Source organism: Amphichorda felina, assembly GCF_050947745.1.
Source record: "Amphichorda felina strain 45539 chromosome Unknown scaffold_1, whole genome shotgun sequence".
Lineage (NCBI taxonomy): Eukaryota > Fungi > Ascomycota > Sordariomycetes > Hypocreales > Bionectriaceae > Amphichorda > Amphichorda felina.
Genome location: NW_028145049.1, coordinates 2706298 through 2723185, shown reverse-complemented (window position 1 = coordinate 2723185; position 16888 = coordinate 2706298). Strand labels below are relative to the sequence as shown.

Genomic DNA, 16888 nt, shown 5'->3' with positions numbered 1-16888 from the left:
CTCCCGCGACCGTTTACGACCACCATGATGATAGTGACTGAATCACCCGAGAGGTCTTACTCTGACATGAATCTTACTCCACGTCGACTTAAAAGTGCTGTGCGGCTGTCAAACCGTAAACGCCCAACCTGGGGTTTGGTTACGGCGGCCGCTCCAGAGCTAGGCTTGGTTTGCTTTAGGATTGCCAACTTGGAAACCTACATAATACGCTTCCTCCCAACGACCGACACATCCTAGTCAAGTAATAGAGCGTTTCAACGGTGTCATGTAACAACTGATAAATTACGAAGGCCTCCATTTAGTGAAATCACGAAAGGCTCCGTACTCAAAAAGCGTTGTCGGCTTGCTCTCGTCTAGTACCAGAGCAGCAAGTGCTCTGGCATCCAGCTCAAGATCAACCCTGGGGTTTGGTTGACCGAGCAAGGCATAAGACGGCGACAGTGTCGCGTCGGCAGCAATAAGAAACCTACCTTGATGGCCATAGAGCATCTCTTCATATCGTCCGATGGACCCGATGCACGTTATGGCGCGGCCGCGACGGCTGATGCGATTCAGACCTCAGCTCGAGTCTCGCCGACTTTGAGGTGAAAAAGCTGGCAGAGACTGCACCACTGTGCTCTGAGCCTAAAATGCTGCGAGTGTGGACAGTGTCCTAGGAGTTCTCGGAAAAACAGTCATTCCATATTTTTGTTGCTGACTCATCGAGGCACAAGCGAGGTGAAGAAGGCACGTGACCAGAGTTTTTAGCGCCCACCACTCGTGCCCTATTCGTGCCCCACAGGACCAAAAATTCACTACGTTGGTAAGGGCAACGAAATCTCCGCCTCCTCTTGTTCTTGACCCGAAACCATCGAATTCTCAACGAGCACACGGCAACGACCGATACAGTTGCCCATCATGTCGCTCGTCTCGGGAGAGAAGACGAACTTCCAGTTCGTAAGTCTACCCAATTCCACCTCCCAGCAACCAGTCGCCGCCATCCCTACTGCACAATCTCGCCGTCGCCCAAGGGACACACGACAATCATCAATTCGAATTTACTCGGTGGTGGACGATCTTGAGCTAACATGGAGGCGCCACTAGATCCTGCGTCTTCTAAACACCAACGTCGATGGCAAGCAGAAGGTCATGTACGCCCTGACCAAGATCAAGGGTGTCGGCCGCCGCTACTCCAACCTGGTCTGCAAGAAGGCCGATGTTGACCTGAACAAGCGGTATGGCAACACCTGAGCAGAGAGCGAGGATGTGGGTAAAGCAACGAAGACGCTAACACGAATTCCACAGCGCCGGTGAGCTCACCTCCGAAGAGCTCGAGCGTATCGTCACCATCATCCAGAACCCCACGCAGTACAAGATCCCCTCCTGGTTCCTCAACAGGCAGCGCGACATTGTCGACGGCAAGGACTCGCAGATCCTGGCCAACGGTGTCGACTCCAAGCTCCGTGAGGATCTCGAGCGCCTCAAGAAGATCCGCGCCCACCGTGGTCTCCGCCACTACTGGGGTCTCCGTGTCCGTGGTCAGCACACCAAGACCACCGGCCGCCGTGGCCGGACCGTCGGTGTCTCCAAGCGCAAGGGTGGTTAGAGGGGTCGCTGGTCTTCTGGTTATTGGGTGGACAGGCGTGACGGCTGGGCTCTCCATATTTGTGAGCATTTTGCACGGATTGCTTTCTGGAGCACGCGGCTAGGGGTATACTCTAGATCAGAGTCATTGAACCAAAAAGCATTCAACCAAACACGGTACATGTTGCCTACGAAATTTGAATTTACGACTGTCATCCATGAAATCACTCGGACCACGTATACATTGTGACGTGCACGCTCGGCGTGGAGGGTATCATATCATTGTCATTAGGTATACGTCTAATCCTCATGCGTAACGGCCATGTCCAAGACCTCCGTCCGGCCTTGACCCTTTGTTTCGTTGCCAATGAAGTCGGACAGCGCCTTGTAGGCACCCGGCTCCACGAATCCCACCACCTCCCACTCAGAGCCCATGACGTCCTGGCTCTCGACCTGCTCTACGTACCCAAGTATCCTATCCTTGACAGTGCCGGGCGCCTTCTGCTCGCCATCTTCGTCCTTGGATGCCCCCTTGCCCGACTTGACGGCCTGCTTGAGGACGCCTGTGGAGCATGTGATCCTCAACCTCATCCTGGCCCTCGCGAGGGGGATGGGCTGGTGGGCCACCAGCGCCTTCATGGCCTCGAGGGCCTGGCTCTTTGCGCTCTTGGTGGTGGAGACGCCGGTCCAGACGTGCTCCTTCGCCTTGGGCTTGGACTCGCCGTCGTCGCCCGTGGCGGGCGTGCCCGTGCCGCTGGCCGGGGCGCTCTTGTCGGCGCTCTTGTCGGCGCTGCTGTGCGCCTGCGAGCTGAGCATGTCGAGGGCCTTCTCGATCATGCCCGACGTGTAGACGCGCTTGGTGCGCGGGTCGACGAGCTTGCTGGCCACGATCCCCACGACCTCGTTGTGCACGCGCTCGAGCTGGGCGGCGCGCTCCTTCTCGCCGACCTGCAGCTCACCCTTCTTGAGGATCTCGAGGATGATATCATCGGTCGGCTTGCCCTTGCCGAACGCCTTGTCGAGGTCCTCCTTGGGCGCCGTCTGGCCCTTGGACACGTTGAGGAAGACGTTGGGGATCTGCAGGACGTTGTCGAGGTCCGTCTCGATGCCGGAGCGCCACTCCATGACCTTGTTCTTGTAGCAGGCGAGCTCGAAGCGCTTCTTGCCCTTCTTCAGGCGGACGAGGGAGACATTTGTAAGCTTGATCTGGTTGGAGGGCAGGTTGATTTGGCGCGACATGTTGGCGGTGGTGAAATTCGAATACAGACAGTGCTAGAATGACATGGGGTAACAAAGAGACAGAGAAAGCAAGGATGGCTTTTGGACCGTTGTGTGTGTTGTATGGATACGCCGTTCAGGTTGCGAGACGTGGGGGAGGCTTGTCCCAAATTTTATGACCCCGCCAGAGTCACCGCAGGTAGCAGCAGCACACAGGCTGCTTCGCTCCGCGTGCCCCGCCTTCCAGATTCAGTCTGCAAAAGCGCTTGAGTCACAAATCGCCATTTCGTGGCCAGTTTTTCCTTCTTGGCCTGAAGCCTCGAACACGCTCGCCATTGTGACTCTTCTATCACTCATCCTAACCGCCACTCCACACATCATGGCTGAACCCTCAGCGGCCGAAGCCGTCCCCCAGGACGTGCCCCAGGATGCCCCTCAGTCGGGTACCCAGCAGAACATCAACCCGTGGTCCGTATCAGGAGAGGTGGGCGAGGACGGCAAGGTCAAGGCCATTGACTACGAGAAGCTCACCAAGGAGTTCGGCACCGGATTGATTGACAATGCACTGCTGGAGCGCTTCGAGAGGGTCACCGGCCACAGGCCTCATCGTTTCATGCGCCGTCAGATTGTCTTCAGCCATCGTGACCTGACTGCGATTCTCGACCGCTACGAGAAGGTACTGATATTGGCTACGCTCCGCGCTCATGAGATGGAATTGGAAGAACTAATCGGGAGGGTAGAATGAGCCATTCTTCCTGTACACCGGTCGTGGCCCCAGCAGCGACAGCATGCACGTGGGACATACTCAGGTCTTTGCCTTTGTCAAGTATGAGCGGTCCTATGATGTGTTTTTGAGGACTACTTGCTGAACGGAATACAGGTGGCTGCAAGACGTCCTTGACGTGCCCCTCATTATCATGTTGACGGATGGTCAGAGTTAAGCCCAACCAGCTGTGGAAGCTCTCAACTAACCCAATGTACAGACGAAAAGTATCTGTTCTCGGAGAAGAGAACCGTCGAGGAGGTCATGGGATACAGCCGGACAAACGCTATGGACATCATCGCCATGGGTTTCGACCCCAAGAAGACTTTCATTTTCTCCGACTTTGAGTATGTCGGTGGCGCGTTTTACCGCAATATTGTGCGCTTCGCGAAGCGAGTCACCTACAACACAGCGAGGGCCATCTTTGGGTTCGATGGAAGGTGAGGATGCTAAGATACCCAAGGGGATGATCCTCGCAGTCCCGGGAACTGATACTGACATGACATCAGCTCCAACATTGGCAAGATCCACTTCGCAAGCATCCAGGGCGCGACGGCGTTTGCCACGTCGTTCCCTCATATCTTCGGCGAGGACGAGAAGCGCGTGGCCAAGATTCCCTGCCTCATCCCCTGCGCCATCGACCAAGATCCCTACTTCCGTCTGACGCGCGACTGTGCGGCCGGACTTCACTACGCCAAGCCCTCGCTGATCCACATGCGATTCCTCGATGCTCTGCAAGGTCCCGGCTCCAAGATGTCGGCGAGTGACGAGAACTCCGCCATCTTTATGAACGACTCGGCCAAGTCGGTCAAGACGAAGATCAACAAGTGAGGGCAGATGCTACCATGGACGACGGGGGCTGAATGCTGACATACTCACAGGTATGCCTTTTCAGGCGGCCAAGAAACGCTCGAGGAGCATCGCGAGAAGGGCGGAAACCCCGACGTGGATGTTGCGTACCAGTATCTGCAGTTCTTCATGGACGATGATGAGGTATGGAATTGTGCACACAACCTGACAGGGCCATGACTAACAGGAGCAGGAACTGGCCAGGCTCAGGGCAGAATACCAGAGCGGCAAGCTGCTCACGGGCGAGGTAAGAGGCCCTTCCTTGCCTACTGCATATCAGACGAGACACGGCAGCGACTGACGAGCCCACAGCTGAAAGCCATTTGCATCAAGTATCTCCAGGAGTTCGTCGGCGAATTCCAAGAGAGGCGAGCCAAGGTGACGGATGAGACGGTGAAGGAGTTCATGGCCGTCAGGCCTCTGGAGTGGAAGGGCAACCCCAAGGTTCCCCGGGCGGACCTCGTGGTCCCCGTCTCCAAGCCGGCGGGCGAGGGAGACCAGAAGCCTGCGCAGGGCGAGGGTGAGATGTCAAAGAGCGCGCAGAAGAAGCTCCTCAAGGCGGCGGAGAATGCGCGGAAAAAGGCAGAGAAGGAGGCCGCGAAGGCGGCGGCGGCAAAAGAGCCGGCTGCTGCTTCATAGAGGGAGCGAACACCAGGTGACTGGAGTTGAGGTTGGGAGGGGGGTCGCGGGGCTTGCCTTTTCTACGCTTCGCAGTACACTTTCCAGATTCCTAAAAGGAATAAACCACCAGTAGATAGTCGTGGAGAGCCCCGAGACTGCAATAGACAAGCACCAGGACACGTAGTTGGAGCCGACAGGCCATGGCCTCCTGCGCGATCTTTCCCTGGATGTACACCGATTGATAGTGACTGTGCGAGTAATACACTCGAGTAGTTGGGCTTGGCCTTCTGAGTGAAGCAGCAATAGTCCAGCACCGATACAGCTTCAGCTGGGCAGGCTACAGGTGATCGGCATGAAGGCTGGTGGGTCGGGTGGTAATAGAATTGAGACCGCACGGTGTTTACGTAGCATTACTCGTAGTGCTGTCAGCATCACTTGTCACGATGGGAATTCCGCACCTCCTATGATGTTCCGGCTAGATTGGCTCGTTGACGCAATTGACTTGGACGGTAGTAGCAGTATTGCCATGTAAAGTTATTCGGGTTCGAGATGGTAAGGTTGTGGCTTGCATCCAGGTTGCCGCATTAGGCAACAGCCCACAGTCTATTCCAGTATTCTCCGAGTCGTCGAGTCGTCGACTCGCGACGCCGTGGCTGCTGCTGGCAGCGGTTGGGCCAATCAATCATCCTTGATCGGGGCTCTTCTCAAGGTCTTTTGCGCCGTTGCTCGCCGTTCGCCGTTTACGAAGAAAAAAAATTAAGAAAAAAAAAATTGTTGAGGCAGATCGGTGCGCTGGTGAGGTGGTGCGTTGGTGCACCTCGGCACATTCCACAGGAGTCATTTCGCTGGAGCGGCCGGACGGAAGGGCTTGGGGGGGATTTCACATGGAAATCCGGGAGAATGTGCATTTCCCAGGGACCCGGGTCCCAGTTTTCACCCGTTGATGAAAGAATTAAATAATACTCGGCACCGAGCCATCGACGTATCTGCGACTCTCCTGCGAGGTTCCCCGTCCTCCGTGGCACGTCCCCGATCCCCAACAAAAGCTGGCGGGGCCGGGACCCCGGTGGAGACGGTACACCGGCCAGGTTAGAGATTGGCTGCAGTTTCGGTGTGGCTGATGCGGTTGGGGCGTGGCATCACTAACGCGCGCCAGGTTCCTCCGGCATTGTCTGTTGCTCGATCGGGGTGGAGACACTGCGGGAACCATGGAATTCAGGGACCAGCCCAGGGCCAACCACACCCAACCACACCCAACCAGAGCCAACCACAGGACCGCGACGCAAACGGGCACCAGCGGTCGAGGTCATCCATGTCCCCAACTGTTCACCCTCCATCCAGAGGATGGCTGCCCCGGATGAGCTGCACAAGCTTCACGGGCTGCACGAGATCCGCGAGATGCACGAGCTGCCGAGGCTGTGGCTTTGGAGGGTGGGCGGGATAAGATTTCCTGTGAAGGAGGCTCGCCCCGAAACGTTGAGGCATCCGAGTACATGGTATCTGTATACGAGTACAGAGTACGTATCCGTACATAGTAATTGTAAAGGGTGATGCAACATTATGCAGGGATCTCACCGTCTCACCGAGCGGACACCGGCTCCTGCCAGACCGCGCCGCGCATCTGGAGAAGGACTTGATATTCGTAGCATACATACGTCGTAGATAGCCGCATTGCATACCAAGAGCCGAGGCAGACACCAGATCATGGCAACCTCATACAGTACCTGCTAGGTAGCAGCAGTGGTACCCTGTACTTCGCACTGTTACGTCCAAGTTCGCACAGCAGTCCACGACTGTGACCAAGTGCTCGGAAGGCCCACCTAAAACATCGGCAGCTTGTTAAACTTCAACTTGTTGGGCACTTTGCCCCCCATTGCCCCCATTCCCCCATTGGGCCCCCTCGCCCTCCCAGGGAACCCAATTGGAAGGCTGGAACTGCCTGGCAGGGCCCCAGAGGGCAGTAAATTGTTATGCTAGTGGAGGGGCACGTATCGGAGCCGCAGGGTCTGGTCGAAGTCTTCTTCCCTTGCTTGCTTCCTTCTGGGCCCCACTTTCCCTACTTACACCGTCAAAGCCTGTTGACCTTTTGTCCGAACAACTTCTTTCCATTCTCTTGGCCGAATTCCTCCTGCCTTCCTGAACCTCCTCCCGTCCCATTCCATTGGCGCCCCTCTTCTCCATCTCCTTCTCCATCTCCTTCTCCGTCTTCTTCTTCCCCGTCCTATTCCCCATCCTCTTCTTCTCTTCCATATCGCCAGCCTCCTCAGCGTCTTCATCGTCGTCGATGCATTGAGCCCTCACCCTCGCTCGCCCTCAACCTCGCCCTCAACCTCGCCCTCAACCTCAACCTCACCTGATACCATACACGCCAACAACGTCACCATGCCGGTCAACCTGGACATTATGGGCGCTCTGCCCGACTCGAGCCTCTTCGCCTGGCCGCCCACCGACTACCCGGCGGCTCTGCCTCCCGCCCACATCGAGGTCAACACTCCCATGCACCCCTTCAACATCCCCGACAGCATCTTCACGGCCGCCCTCGACCCCCGCGTGCCCTTGACCATTGCTGCCGTCTACGCCATCACCGTCAAGGCCATCAGCCGCTACAACCTCAGCTGCAACAAGAAGCCCTGGGCCATCAGCCGCACACGCCCCTTCTTCGCCTTTGTCGTCCTCCACAATGTCTTCCTCGCCGTCTACTCGGCCTGGACCTTCTGGGGCATGCTGGGTGGTATGCGCCGAACCATCGCCAGCCCCTTCGCCGCCACTGGCCCTGCCGGCACTGCCGACTCCCTGTGCCGCGTCCACGGAGAGCCTGGCCTCGGCAACTCCATCTACTTTGACGACCCCAGCGGCACCTGGACCACTCTCGCTCAGGACGGCGGCGCCTCTGCTATGCTCAGCGGCGTTCCCTCCAGCGCCCAGCCTGGTCGCCTGTGGAACGAGGGCCTAGCCTACTACGGCTGGATCTTCTACCTCAGCAAGTTCTACGAGGTCCTCGACACCTTCATCATCCTGGCCAAGGGCAAGCCCAGCTCCACCCTGCAGACCTACCACCACGCCGGTGCCATGATGTGCATGTGGGCTGGTATCCGCTACATGTCCTCCCCCATCTGGGTCTTTGTCCTGGTCAACTCCTTCATCCACGCCCTGATGGTAAGTTCACTGCTCCTCGTCCCAACAGCCGCCAAAGCAAGGACCCCCAGCTAACTTGATATCCAGTACACCTACTACACCCTGACCGCCTTCTCCATCAAGGTCCCCATGGCCATCAAGCGCACCCTCACCACCATGCAAATCACCCAGTTCATTGTCGGTGCCTCGTACGCCATGGTCCACTCCTTCATCTCCTACGTGGTCCCCGTCACCGTCGCCCGTGACGCCGCTACCGAGTCCGCCACCGTCCCCCCCGGCTCGGTTGGCACCCTCGACTCCCTCCGCCAGCTCGTCTTCGGAAGCGACGTCAAGGTTGCCGCCCCTGGGTCCATCCCCTCCGCCGACACCGTCTACGTCACCCAGCCCTGCATCGCCACTGCCGGCGAGACCTTTGCCATCTGGCTCAATGTCCTGTACCTCGCCCCCCTGACCTACCTGTTTGTCAGCTTCTTCATCGCCAGCTATGTCAAGCGTAGCCACGCTGTCAGCAAGATGAACGGCAAGGCCAACCGCCGCCTCAGCAACAACGTCCACCTCGCCGAGAAGGCTGGCTGGGACGCCGCCCGCGGTGTTGAGCGTGAGGTGTACGGCGGCGAGAACATGGTCAACGGGAGCGCCATTGCCGAGGACGAGGCCCCCGTCAAGAAGACCTCCAAGTCCAAGAGGAGGGCGTAATCTTCTTCGCCCAAGAAGGAGTATATATGAAGAAGAAGAAAAAAGGAAACTAGACGACGTAACGGAGAAGACCAAAAGGGGAGATAGAGCATTGGACAGTCATGTTGACGGAGCGTTTTAAGACTTTTGGGGATGGGAAAGATGGTTACGACAGCATTACAAGGTACGGAAACCGGAGTTTCATGTTTACACGGGTGATTGCAAATGGATTATTGCTAGCATAACAATAATAGATCTATCGCTTCAAGTTCCGGGCTTCTTCTCAGTGCACTATTATGATATTACATGTTGGGGGTTTAGGCGCATTAGCATACTCGGAGCACCAGTTGAAATCCCACCATCACAAAAACATATACTATGCGAAGTCTTGAGGGTTAAAGTACTAATAGTGTATTTCTTACGCAGCCGTTATTACCTGCGGGTATACCCAAAAAAAAAACCGCAAAACCGATCTATCCCAAACTTGCAGTGAAAATCAAAAGGCCGCCCGTTCTATACGGCCACATACATATAGTATGAGCCGTGGGTATCTCCATCCCAACCCTACCCACTCTCTCCCATCCAATGATGAGATGAAAATTGTCTCCTCCCTACACACAAGACTCTCGACTTACTTGTGAGTCCGAGAAAACACACCAAAGCAGACAAGAATCCAATGTATATGTGCGTCGCATAAAACAAGAGGGCAGGGAAAAGGGCCTGCTGTAAGACATGTTAAAAATAAAGAACTCCTCGCTCCATCCGGGGAAAAAAATAGACTGGCGGATCGTATAGCATCCAAATATTAAAAGATCATTTCGCCCATATCGAATGCGCGGTGGTAGCGTGAACGTGCTGCGGTTCAAAGGAGAATGATTCCCGGCAAAGGGGATACTCCGGGCGAGCTGTCAGGGCCCGAGAGTCTAGGCCTGCTCTTGGCCCCCAGTGCCCGGATCTATCGCTCTAATGTGTCGTAGTGTCGTGGCGTCGTGAGAGTTGATGTGGTGTGTGTCATACCGCCGACCGCGAAGGAAGGGCACCACGAGGGGTAAACCCGCCTTCACCAGCCGTGAGGACATCGTTCAGAAAGTGCTCCAATTCCAGTCGCGGGGGACGCTGTTGGGCACGTCCGGGGACTTGGCCAGGTTGAAGGCAGCTGCAGGGGGGCCGTTGGTGATGGGCGTGGGCGTGGGCGGGGTGCCACTATGGCCGTCCGACGACGCAGAGCTCGAGGCCTGGCTGTTGTTGCGGGTGTGCCAGGCCCGGTACTGGTCGAAGCAGTGGTTGCAGGTGCGGGAGGGAACGGCACGCGGGTTGAAGTTAGCGTCCTGGTCCAGGGGCACCTCGAAGCTGGAGTGGAAGTCGCAGAAGATGTTGCCACAACGGCGGCAGTGGTGGCGCCGGACAAAGTAGTTGAAGGTGCGCTTGCAGGCCGGGTCGTCGCAAATGGAGGCTTCGGCGTCAGGCTGGGAGGTATGATGTTAGCATATACCGTACTGTACAACACGTGGGAGATGTAAGACCATGATGGTTCGTGCATTTCACACGTTGCATGGAAAGGGGAAGAGAGATGCTCACCTTCCAGTGATTCCTGGTGGGTAGATCTGTGACGGCGGGAAACAGTTCGAGGTCCCATCCGCCCTCGGGTTGGTTATCGCTCTCGGCAGTCGAGCGGCGGCTGAGGCGCTGGATCATGGCCAGGCCAGTGACGTTCATGAGACCGTTGGAGAGGCGGCGGCCAGTGGTGTACTCGCCGTCAGGGCGGTGAGAGGCGCTCTGGGTGGTGCTCGCCCTCGTGAGCTTCTGGGTGAAGTCGCTGTTGGGGCGTAGGACAGCAGGCATGTACATGGGGCGGCAGTGGCGACCGTGATAAGCCTTGGGGGAGCCTGGCACCGAGGCAGTGTGCTTCTGGCTCTCATCGGAGGTGCTCAACGGGGAGATCTGGTGGTGGGAGGTTGGCTGGACCTGGTAGGAGAGGGAGCGCAGGTGCTGGGGCCGCTGGGGGTTCTGGCGAGGTTGAGGGGCGTGGTGCTGGTGCTGGTCGCCCGGCAGCGTGGGCATAATGAGTTCGGCCGTCATTTCGTAACGGGGTCGTAGCGAGGTGGTGGAAGGCGTGTGATATCCGGGGATGAGGAATTAGGCAGTGGGAGGATCCCTGGTTGAATCCAAGTGATTCCTGTTGTTTAGCTTTGAGTTGGTCGGCTGCGCTGTGTTTGGGGGCGCCTCTCAAGTGACAAGCCGTGGAGGCAGCGAGCGACTTGTGAGATATGCAACAGCAAAGCAAGCAATGTGATCAGAATATGGGACGCCCGCCAGGGAAAGGATGGGCTCGCGTATTCAAGGGAAGTTCAAGGACGGTGAGCCGATTGCAGGTAGAGATAGATAAGATGGAGGAGTAGGTATGATGGCTGGGGGCAGAGGGGGTGAGACCTTATCGGGGAGCCTGGGCCTTTTGGGACTGGAACGGACTGGAACGGGGAAGCTGGAGCTGCAAGTGCGACGGTGGCCGTTAGCAGCCACGAAGCAGCAGTGCAGCAGCGCGGCGCCCGCTGTGCAGCGAGCCCAGTGAGTCCAGCGAGTCCAGCGAGTCCAGCGACTGGGTTCCATGCTGGCGGTGGGCGGGGCGGCTTGGCGGGTTCGCTTGGGGACCCCCCCTGGGGCTGCGGGTGCGTCCACTGCATCCACTGCATCCACTGCACCGTGCTGAGCACTTTAGTGGAACCTGGGACCGGGGACCGCTGACAATCTGAATCGCTCCAGCGGCAATTGGCGGGCAATTGATGGGTCGTGCACTCTGCGTGGCAACCCGCAACCCACCTCAACGGAAGCCAACGGCAACACTGGACGGACTCTACGAGTACGATCCTGGCCCATCCATGACTGGCCAAGCCTCACCACCCCGAGTGAATCGTGCGTCTACGTGAACCGAACTGAGTTGCGCCACCGCGCGCAATCACGAGGCTGTGCGGGCTGCCAGATAAGACAAATGATGGCGATTGCCCCGAGTCTGCCAACAAGCCTTCGCTGGTCCGAAGTGGTCGCCCACGCCTGACTCGGACGGTCGGACCCTCGACAGGCCAAGATTGGAGCCGCTCGTTCATAAAAAATGTGGCACTGGGGCCTGGCACGGGCGAATGGGACGACACCCAATGTCTTCGCCTGGCAGCTGGCTGTCGCTGCCTCTCTCCCCGAGTCCCCGTGCGGCCGTGGGCACAGGGCAACAAGGATGGCGCCTGAAGCACAAAGGGTCCTCCCCCCCTTGCCAGCCGCCGACAGCCTGCTCTACCCACGAATCGTCGAATATTTTTTTCGCAGCATTGATACCGAACGCCAAACGAGTGGTAGGGTCCTCCTCGTAAAAAGGGTCCTCGGCTCCCTGTTCGCTGCCCTCTCGATTAATCTCCTTGTCAATACCGACCAGCTGGAGTGCCCTACTCCGCTACCGACTCGAGCAGGTGCATCGACGCCTCATTCCGGGTAGCTATCCCTCGTCCCAGGATCCCGGAGAACTCCCCAAGGAGCCAAGACTTCCTCAACAAGACGGGAGCAACAGGTTACAAGAGAGAGGGGCCACTCCGCTGCGCTAGAAGCCCAAGCGAGCTTCGACTCTTGTTCGTTCTCGCGACCAAGCGACGTCGAGGCCCGCGGTGCCCACCCGTGCCCTCCACTTGGAGCGCGCAGTGGCTGAGATCGCCAGAGAGGCTCGTCCTATCCGGCAAATGAGCACGCGGCCTTTTCGGGGCCTGCGCGACATGCCGACACGCCGAAGCGCCGTGACAGCACGGAATAGGAAAGATGGGAACGCCACATCTGGGCCGTTAAGGGCGGTTTAATGGCGCGCCGGAACATTCATTCAACCTCGCCTCTTCTCTCGGTACGAATACGTAAAGCACCAAGTATAATACGTAAGGCAAGTAAGTATCTTTACGCTGTTCTCGGGCCGTCCGCGGTCCCATCAAACAATAGTACCCCTCGTGCGGTCGGCCCGGCCAAAGTCGTGGCTCAAAGTTCTCGCCCCCTCGATAACTCCGAGAGCCAAGCTTGCCCATGCTCGCCAAGCCGGTCGTGGAACTACCTAGTGGTGCTGCGAGGCGAGGCCTTGGCGCCGTATCACTCGCCGCCACAGCCCAGCCACACACGGCCCAGCCACATCATGCATGTCTCAAGGGCCAAGAGTTGGCGGTGAAGCGCGAGCCTGCGAGGGAAGCTTAAGCGAGAAAGATGAGATTATGAGATGAGATCGGCAGATTGCTGCGAGTCTGTGACGTTCCTATCCCTGGACCCTTGCTCAACCCCTCCATCCATTACCAACCATTCACACCAACCGTTATTATTCTCACCATCCCTTCAGCTCCAATTGCTACTCCGAAAGACCACACACGACATCGTAGCTGCACCTGGTGTTCACCATCCCGCTGCACGGACCAAGCATGCTACGTAGTAGTACCGGTAATCCGTCTAAAACCCTCGGGCTACCATTGCTCCCTGGAATGGAGAATGGCTCAGAAGACGTCAGTGACCTCGCTGATCTCATCAAGATCTACTAGTCGGCTTTCTGTACGGATACAGGTGGCAACCCTGAGCCATGCTTGCAGTAGTAGTAAATGGTGCACGAGTACTCCGTACGTTCGTAGCTCGGCCGATGATAGGTTGCATTGATCGTCGATGCATCTTTTCCTGTCCTGCCAAGGACCCTTCTCTCCTGGGCATAATACTCGTATTGGGGAGTGGTCTCGGCAAAGTCCATGTGTTCCGGTTGGCGGGGGTCCGAAACTCCGGATGAGGGGGGGTCGATAAGTGTTATCGGGGTTGGTGCCACCATGATGATATAGCTTATTGCATCAAGCTGGGTTCATATCACACTAATCTCCTCCTATCTATGGGAACACCGTTCCCGGCGACTGCGCATAATCATCAAATGAGTTGGGTCGGAGTTGACAAGTGCATGTCTCCCAGGGACACATGGCGCCGGACAGTTGTATTTCCTCGAGACTCGAGTTGATTCAGGGTAGGTTCCTATCCAATTACACCGAGACACAACACTGATGGTACCTACCATGGTGGGGATGGTGATGATGATGATGATGTTGTATTGTAAATCGTAGGTTATAGATCCCTCATAGACTACCATGTAACTAGACAATAGTAGTACTCAACATGCCAATATCCTGCCGTCAGTCCATCTCCCACCTCCCGCTCTTGCCCCCCTCCTTCAACACCACCCTCAACCCGTCCACCACCATCCCCTTATCCACCGCTTTGCACATATCATACACCGTCAGCGCCGCCGTACTCGCCGCCGTCAACGCCTCCATCTCCACGCCCGTCTTGCCGTCGCACGTCACCGTCGCGCGCACCTCGACCCGGGGGAGCTCCCCCTCCTCCCCGCCCATGGCCTCGAGGTCGACGCTGACGCGCGATATCGCAATCGGGTGGCACAGCGGGATCAGGTCCGGGGTGCGCTTCGCCGCCATGATGCCCGCCACGCGCGCCACCGCCAGCACGTCCCCCTTGCGCAGCTGGTTGTCCCGGATCAGCCCCACGACCGCCGCGTCCGAGAAGCGCACCGCGCAGGCGGCCACGGCGGTGCGCGTGGTGACGGCCTTGTCGGCGATAGAGACCATGTGCGCGGCGCCGCTCTCCGAGACGTGGGTGAGGCGGCGCGGCTTGGGTTTGTCCTCGTCATCGCCCTTGCTCAGGATTCTGGATGAGGAGAAGAGACGTCGCGAGCTAACGGTGGCGGTGGTGGGGATGAAGGGGGCTGGCGAGGATAGGAGGGAGGCGGCATTGATGAGAGGTCGCAGTCGAGATGGCACAGGGCCGGTAAGGGATGTAGGGACCGGATCTACAATTTGCTATTTAGCTGGTATCCTAGAGAGACGACGACATTCTGTAATCCAAACCCGCCGTAATTCGTGTAGATCATCAGAAGTAGAAACGCTGCCCATATGCCACATTATTCCGTCGTAAATGGCAATAAGGTAGGAACTGCTTATTCACCCACCTATCAAGATCATCGGCCTGTTCTTCATGTGTTCCAGCGTGCCCATGCCAGCATGCTTGGCCTTCTTTCCCTTAACTGCTATCCCGATCACGTCTAGCAGCTCAGCCTCGTTGGGCGTGATCCCCAGGCTCTGGTCTCGCGGCGTCAGACCCTCCCGGCGGTCCATCTCAATCTTCTTCATGGCCTCGAATGCCTCCTCGTCGATGGGGTCCCCGCTGTTGGAACTGCGTAGAATGTCCCGCAGGGACACCTCGGCGTTCCCAAAGAGGCAGACCTTGAGGTTCCCATCGCTGGTGATGCGGAGGCGGTTGCAGGTGCCGCAGAAGTTGTGCGTCATGCTCGTGATGAAGCCGATGCGGCCCTCGAACCCGGGGATGCGCCAGGTCTTGCTGGTGTCGTTCCGGTGGTCCTGGACCTTCTCCAGGCCCGGATGGTGCGCGCGTATGCGCTCCAGCATCTCCGAGTAGCTGAACATCTTGCCCTGGCTCCACTTGTTTCCGTCAAAGGGCATGTATTCGATGAACCGTACCTCGAGGTCCTTGTCGCGGGTCATGTCGACAAAGGGGAGGATCTCTCGGTCGTTGAGGCCGCGCATGACAACGCAGTTGATCTTGAGCTTGATGCCGGCGCCGAGCCGGTTGAGCTCAAGGATGCGGTCGATGCTCCGCTGCACGGCATCAAAGCCCTTCCTCCGCGTCATGATCTGGAACTGGAAGGGATCCAGGGTGTCGAGGCTGAGGTTGACGCCTGTGAGTCCCGCCTCGACCATGCTGTCTAGCTTCCGGTGGAGCGAGATGCCATTCGTCGTCAGGCAGATCTCCTTGAGGCCGTGGGGCCTCAGAGCACCCAGCTGATGCATCAGGGGTAGAATATCCCGGCGCACCGTGGGCTCACCACCCGTCAGCCGGATTTTGGTGACGCCCTGAGACACGAAGACGGATGACAGCATCACGATCTCCGGGGTGGTAAGCAGGTCCTTATTGGGAGACAGTGGGACGCCCTCCTCGGGCATGCAGTAGAGGCAGCGCAGATTACATCGCTCCGTGACGGAGATGCGCAGGTAGTCATGCTGGCGGTGGAAGGTGTCGGTGAGGAACTCGGAGAAGGGCTTCGCGTCACGGATCCGGTCGCGACGCGAAGGGGCAGACTCTGGTGCTTCTACTCCCCGAGGGTCCTCGCGAGGAAGCTCTGCGCTCGCCGCTGTACTTGCTGGCCTCGCTGGCCTCGCTAGCCTTTGAGCTAGGGCTGCGGCGTGGCCATGAGATAAGACGGGGTGCCCTGAGGCGAGGAGGGATAGTCCCGACCGTAACGCTCGATGGGGCCTACGGAGTGCGGAATTCATGACTCGTCTTCTAAGGCAAGGGGCGTGACGTGCCCGAGAGACTATGGTGCCCGGCGGTTCGGGAGGGGCTTTGAGGGGCAGGCGATGGCCTACGCAGCGAGAGTCATATCGTCAGCCCGTACAGTTTATGTGGCGATTTGAAGGTGTATGAGCTGGTGGTTTGCCCAGTAAATTTGATGGTGACGAGTGCTGAAGTGAGTTGTTGCGAGTTCCATTCCGGCGGCTCGGAGGCGGCCGGTCGTTCGCCACTATCGCGGAGGAGGTGGAGGGGTTTGTCAGCAGCAAGCAACCCCTCCAACGTCGCCAATCTACCTGGTACGTACGAGTACCTAGTATCCGTACTTCGTATTGTCTATTGCTCCTTCCTAACAATGATCAATTTTAAGTAAGGTACCTAATAGAATTACTGGGTACATATGCCACTCCCGCGTATGGAAGGTCCCACTCGGTAGTGCGATACTCCAGCAGGAGCTAACTTCTTGCTGTAATAATTTGTGTGAGGAAAGAGGGATCAAACGCGGGGCCTGGAACAAAAGTAGTCCGCAGGTTGTACCTCAATTTTGGAAACAGCATACCTATTTTATTTTGTCTCCGCAACGCGTCGTGACCCCGCCAACCGACATCTGCCTTCTTCATCTTCACCTGTCTGTATCTGGCACCCTCGCCAAAACGTCGTTCGCTACCAGCCTCTCACAGCGCACGTATCCCCTCGAAACTG

The 16888-nt window shown here is 57.6% G+C and overlaps 6 protein-coding genes across 6 annotated transcripts; 3 read left to right on the top strand and 3 right to left on the bottom strand.

The window, feature by feature from the left end:
• Nucleotides 1-897: 897 nt before the first annotated feature.
• RPS18 (40S ribosomal protein uS13) lies at nucleotides 898-1585 on the top strand (the record flags this gene model as incomplete). Its single annotated transcript, XM_083190374.1, has 3 exons — nucleotides 898-936; nucleotides 1084-1214; nucleotides 1285-1585. The coding sequence occupies 3 exons, from the start codon at nucleotides 898-900 to the stop codon at nucleotides 1583-1585; spliced, it is 471 nt and encodes a 156-aa protein (XP_083054233.1).
• Nucleotides 1586-1863: 278 nt separating this feature from the next.
• Nucleotides 1864-2802, bottom strand: ACO1O0_000877 (guanine nucleotide exchange factor SDO1; the record flags this gene model as incomplete). Its single annotated transcript, XM_083190373.1, has 1 exon — nucleotides 1864-2802. One exon carries the CDS (start codon nucleotides 2800-2802, stop codon nucleotides 1864-1866), a length of 939 nt encoding a protein of 312 aa, XP_083054232.1.
• A 358-nt stretch (nucleotides 2803-3160) lies between these two features.
• WRS1 (tryptophan--tRNA ligase WRS1) lies at nucleotides 3161-5032 on the top strand (the record flags this gene model as incomplete). Its single annotated transcript, XM_083190372.1, has 8 exons — nucleotides 3161-3457; nucleotides 3522-3607; nucleotides 3662-3711; nucleotides 3765-3984; nucleotides 4054-4371; nucleotides 4426-4537; nucleotides 4581-4640; nucleotides 4706-5032. 8 exons carry the CDS (start codon nucleotides 3161-3163, stop codon nucleotides 5030-5032), a joined length of 1470 nt encoding a protein of 489 aa, XP_083054231.1.
• A 2364-nt stretch (nucleotides 5033-7396) lies between these two features.
• ACO1O0_000875 (GNS1/SUR4 family-domain-containing protein) lies at nucleotides 7397-8845 on the top strand (the record flags this gene model as incomplete). Its single annotated transcript, XM_083190371.1, has 2 exons — nucleotides 7397-8170; nucleotides 8237-8845. 2 exons carry the CDS (start codon nucleotides 7397-7399, stop codon nucleotides 8843-8845), a joined length of 1383 nt encoding a protein of 460 aa, XP_083054230.1.
• Nucleotides 8846-9906: 1061 nt separating this feature from the next.
• PIB2 (FYVE zinc finger domain-containing protein) lies at nucleotides 9907-10903 on the bottom strand (the record flags this gene model as incomplete). Its single annotated transcript, XM_083190370.1, has 2 exons — nucleotides 9907-10290; nucleotides 10403-10903. 2 exons carry the CDS (start codon nucleotides 10901-10903, stop codon nucleotides 9907-9909), a joined length of 885 nt encoding a protein of 294 aa, XP_083054229.1.
• Nucleotides 10904-13998: 3095 nt separating this feature from the next.
• Nucleotides 13999-16170, bottom strand: ACO1O0_000873 (uncharacterized protein; the record flags this gene model as incomplete). The annotated part of the gene is made up of 2 exons (XM_083190369.1): nucleotides 13999-14669; nucleotides 14829-16170. The coding sequence occupies 2 exons, from the start codon at nucleotides 16168-16170 to the stop codon at nucleotides 13999-14001; spliced, it is 2013 nt and encodes a 670-aa protein (XP_083054228.1).
• Between the last annotated feature and the right edge of the window lie 718 nt (nucleotides 16171-16888).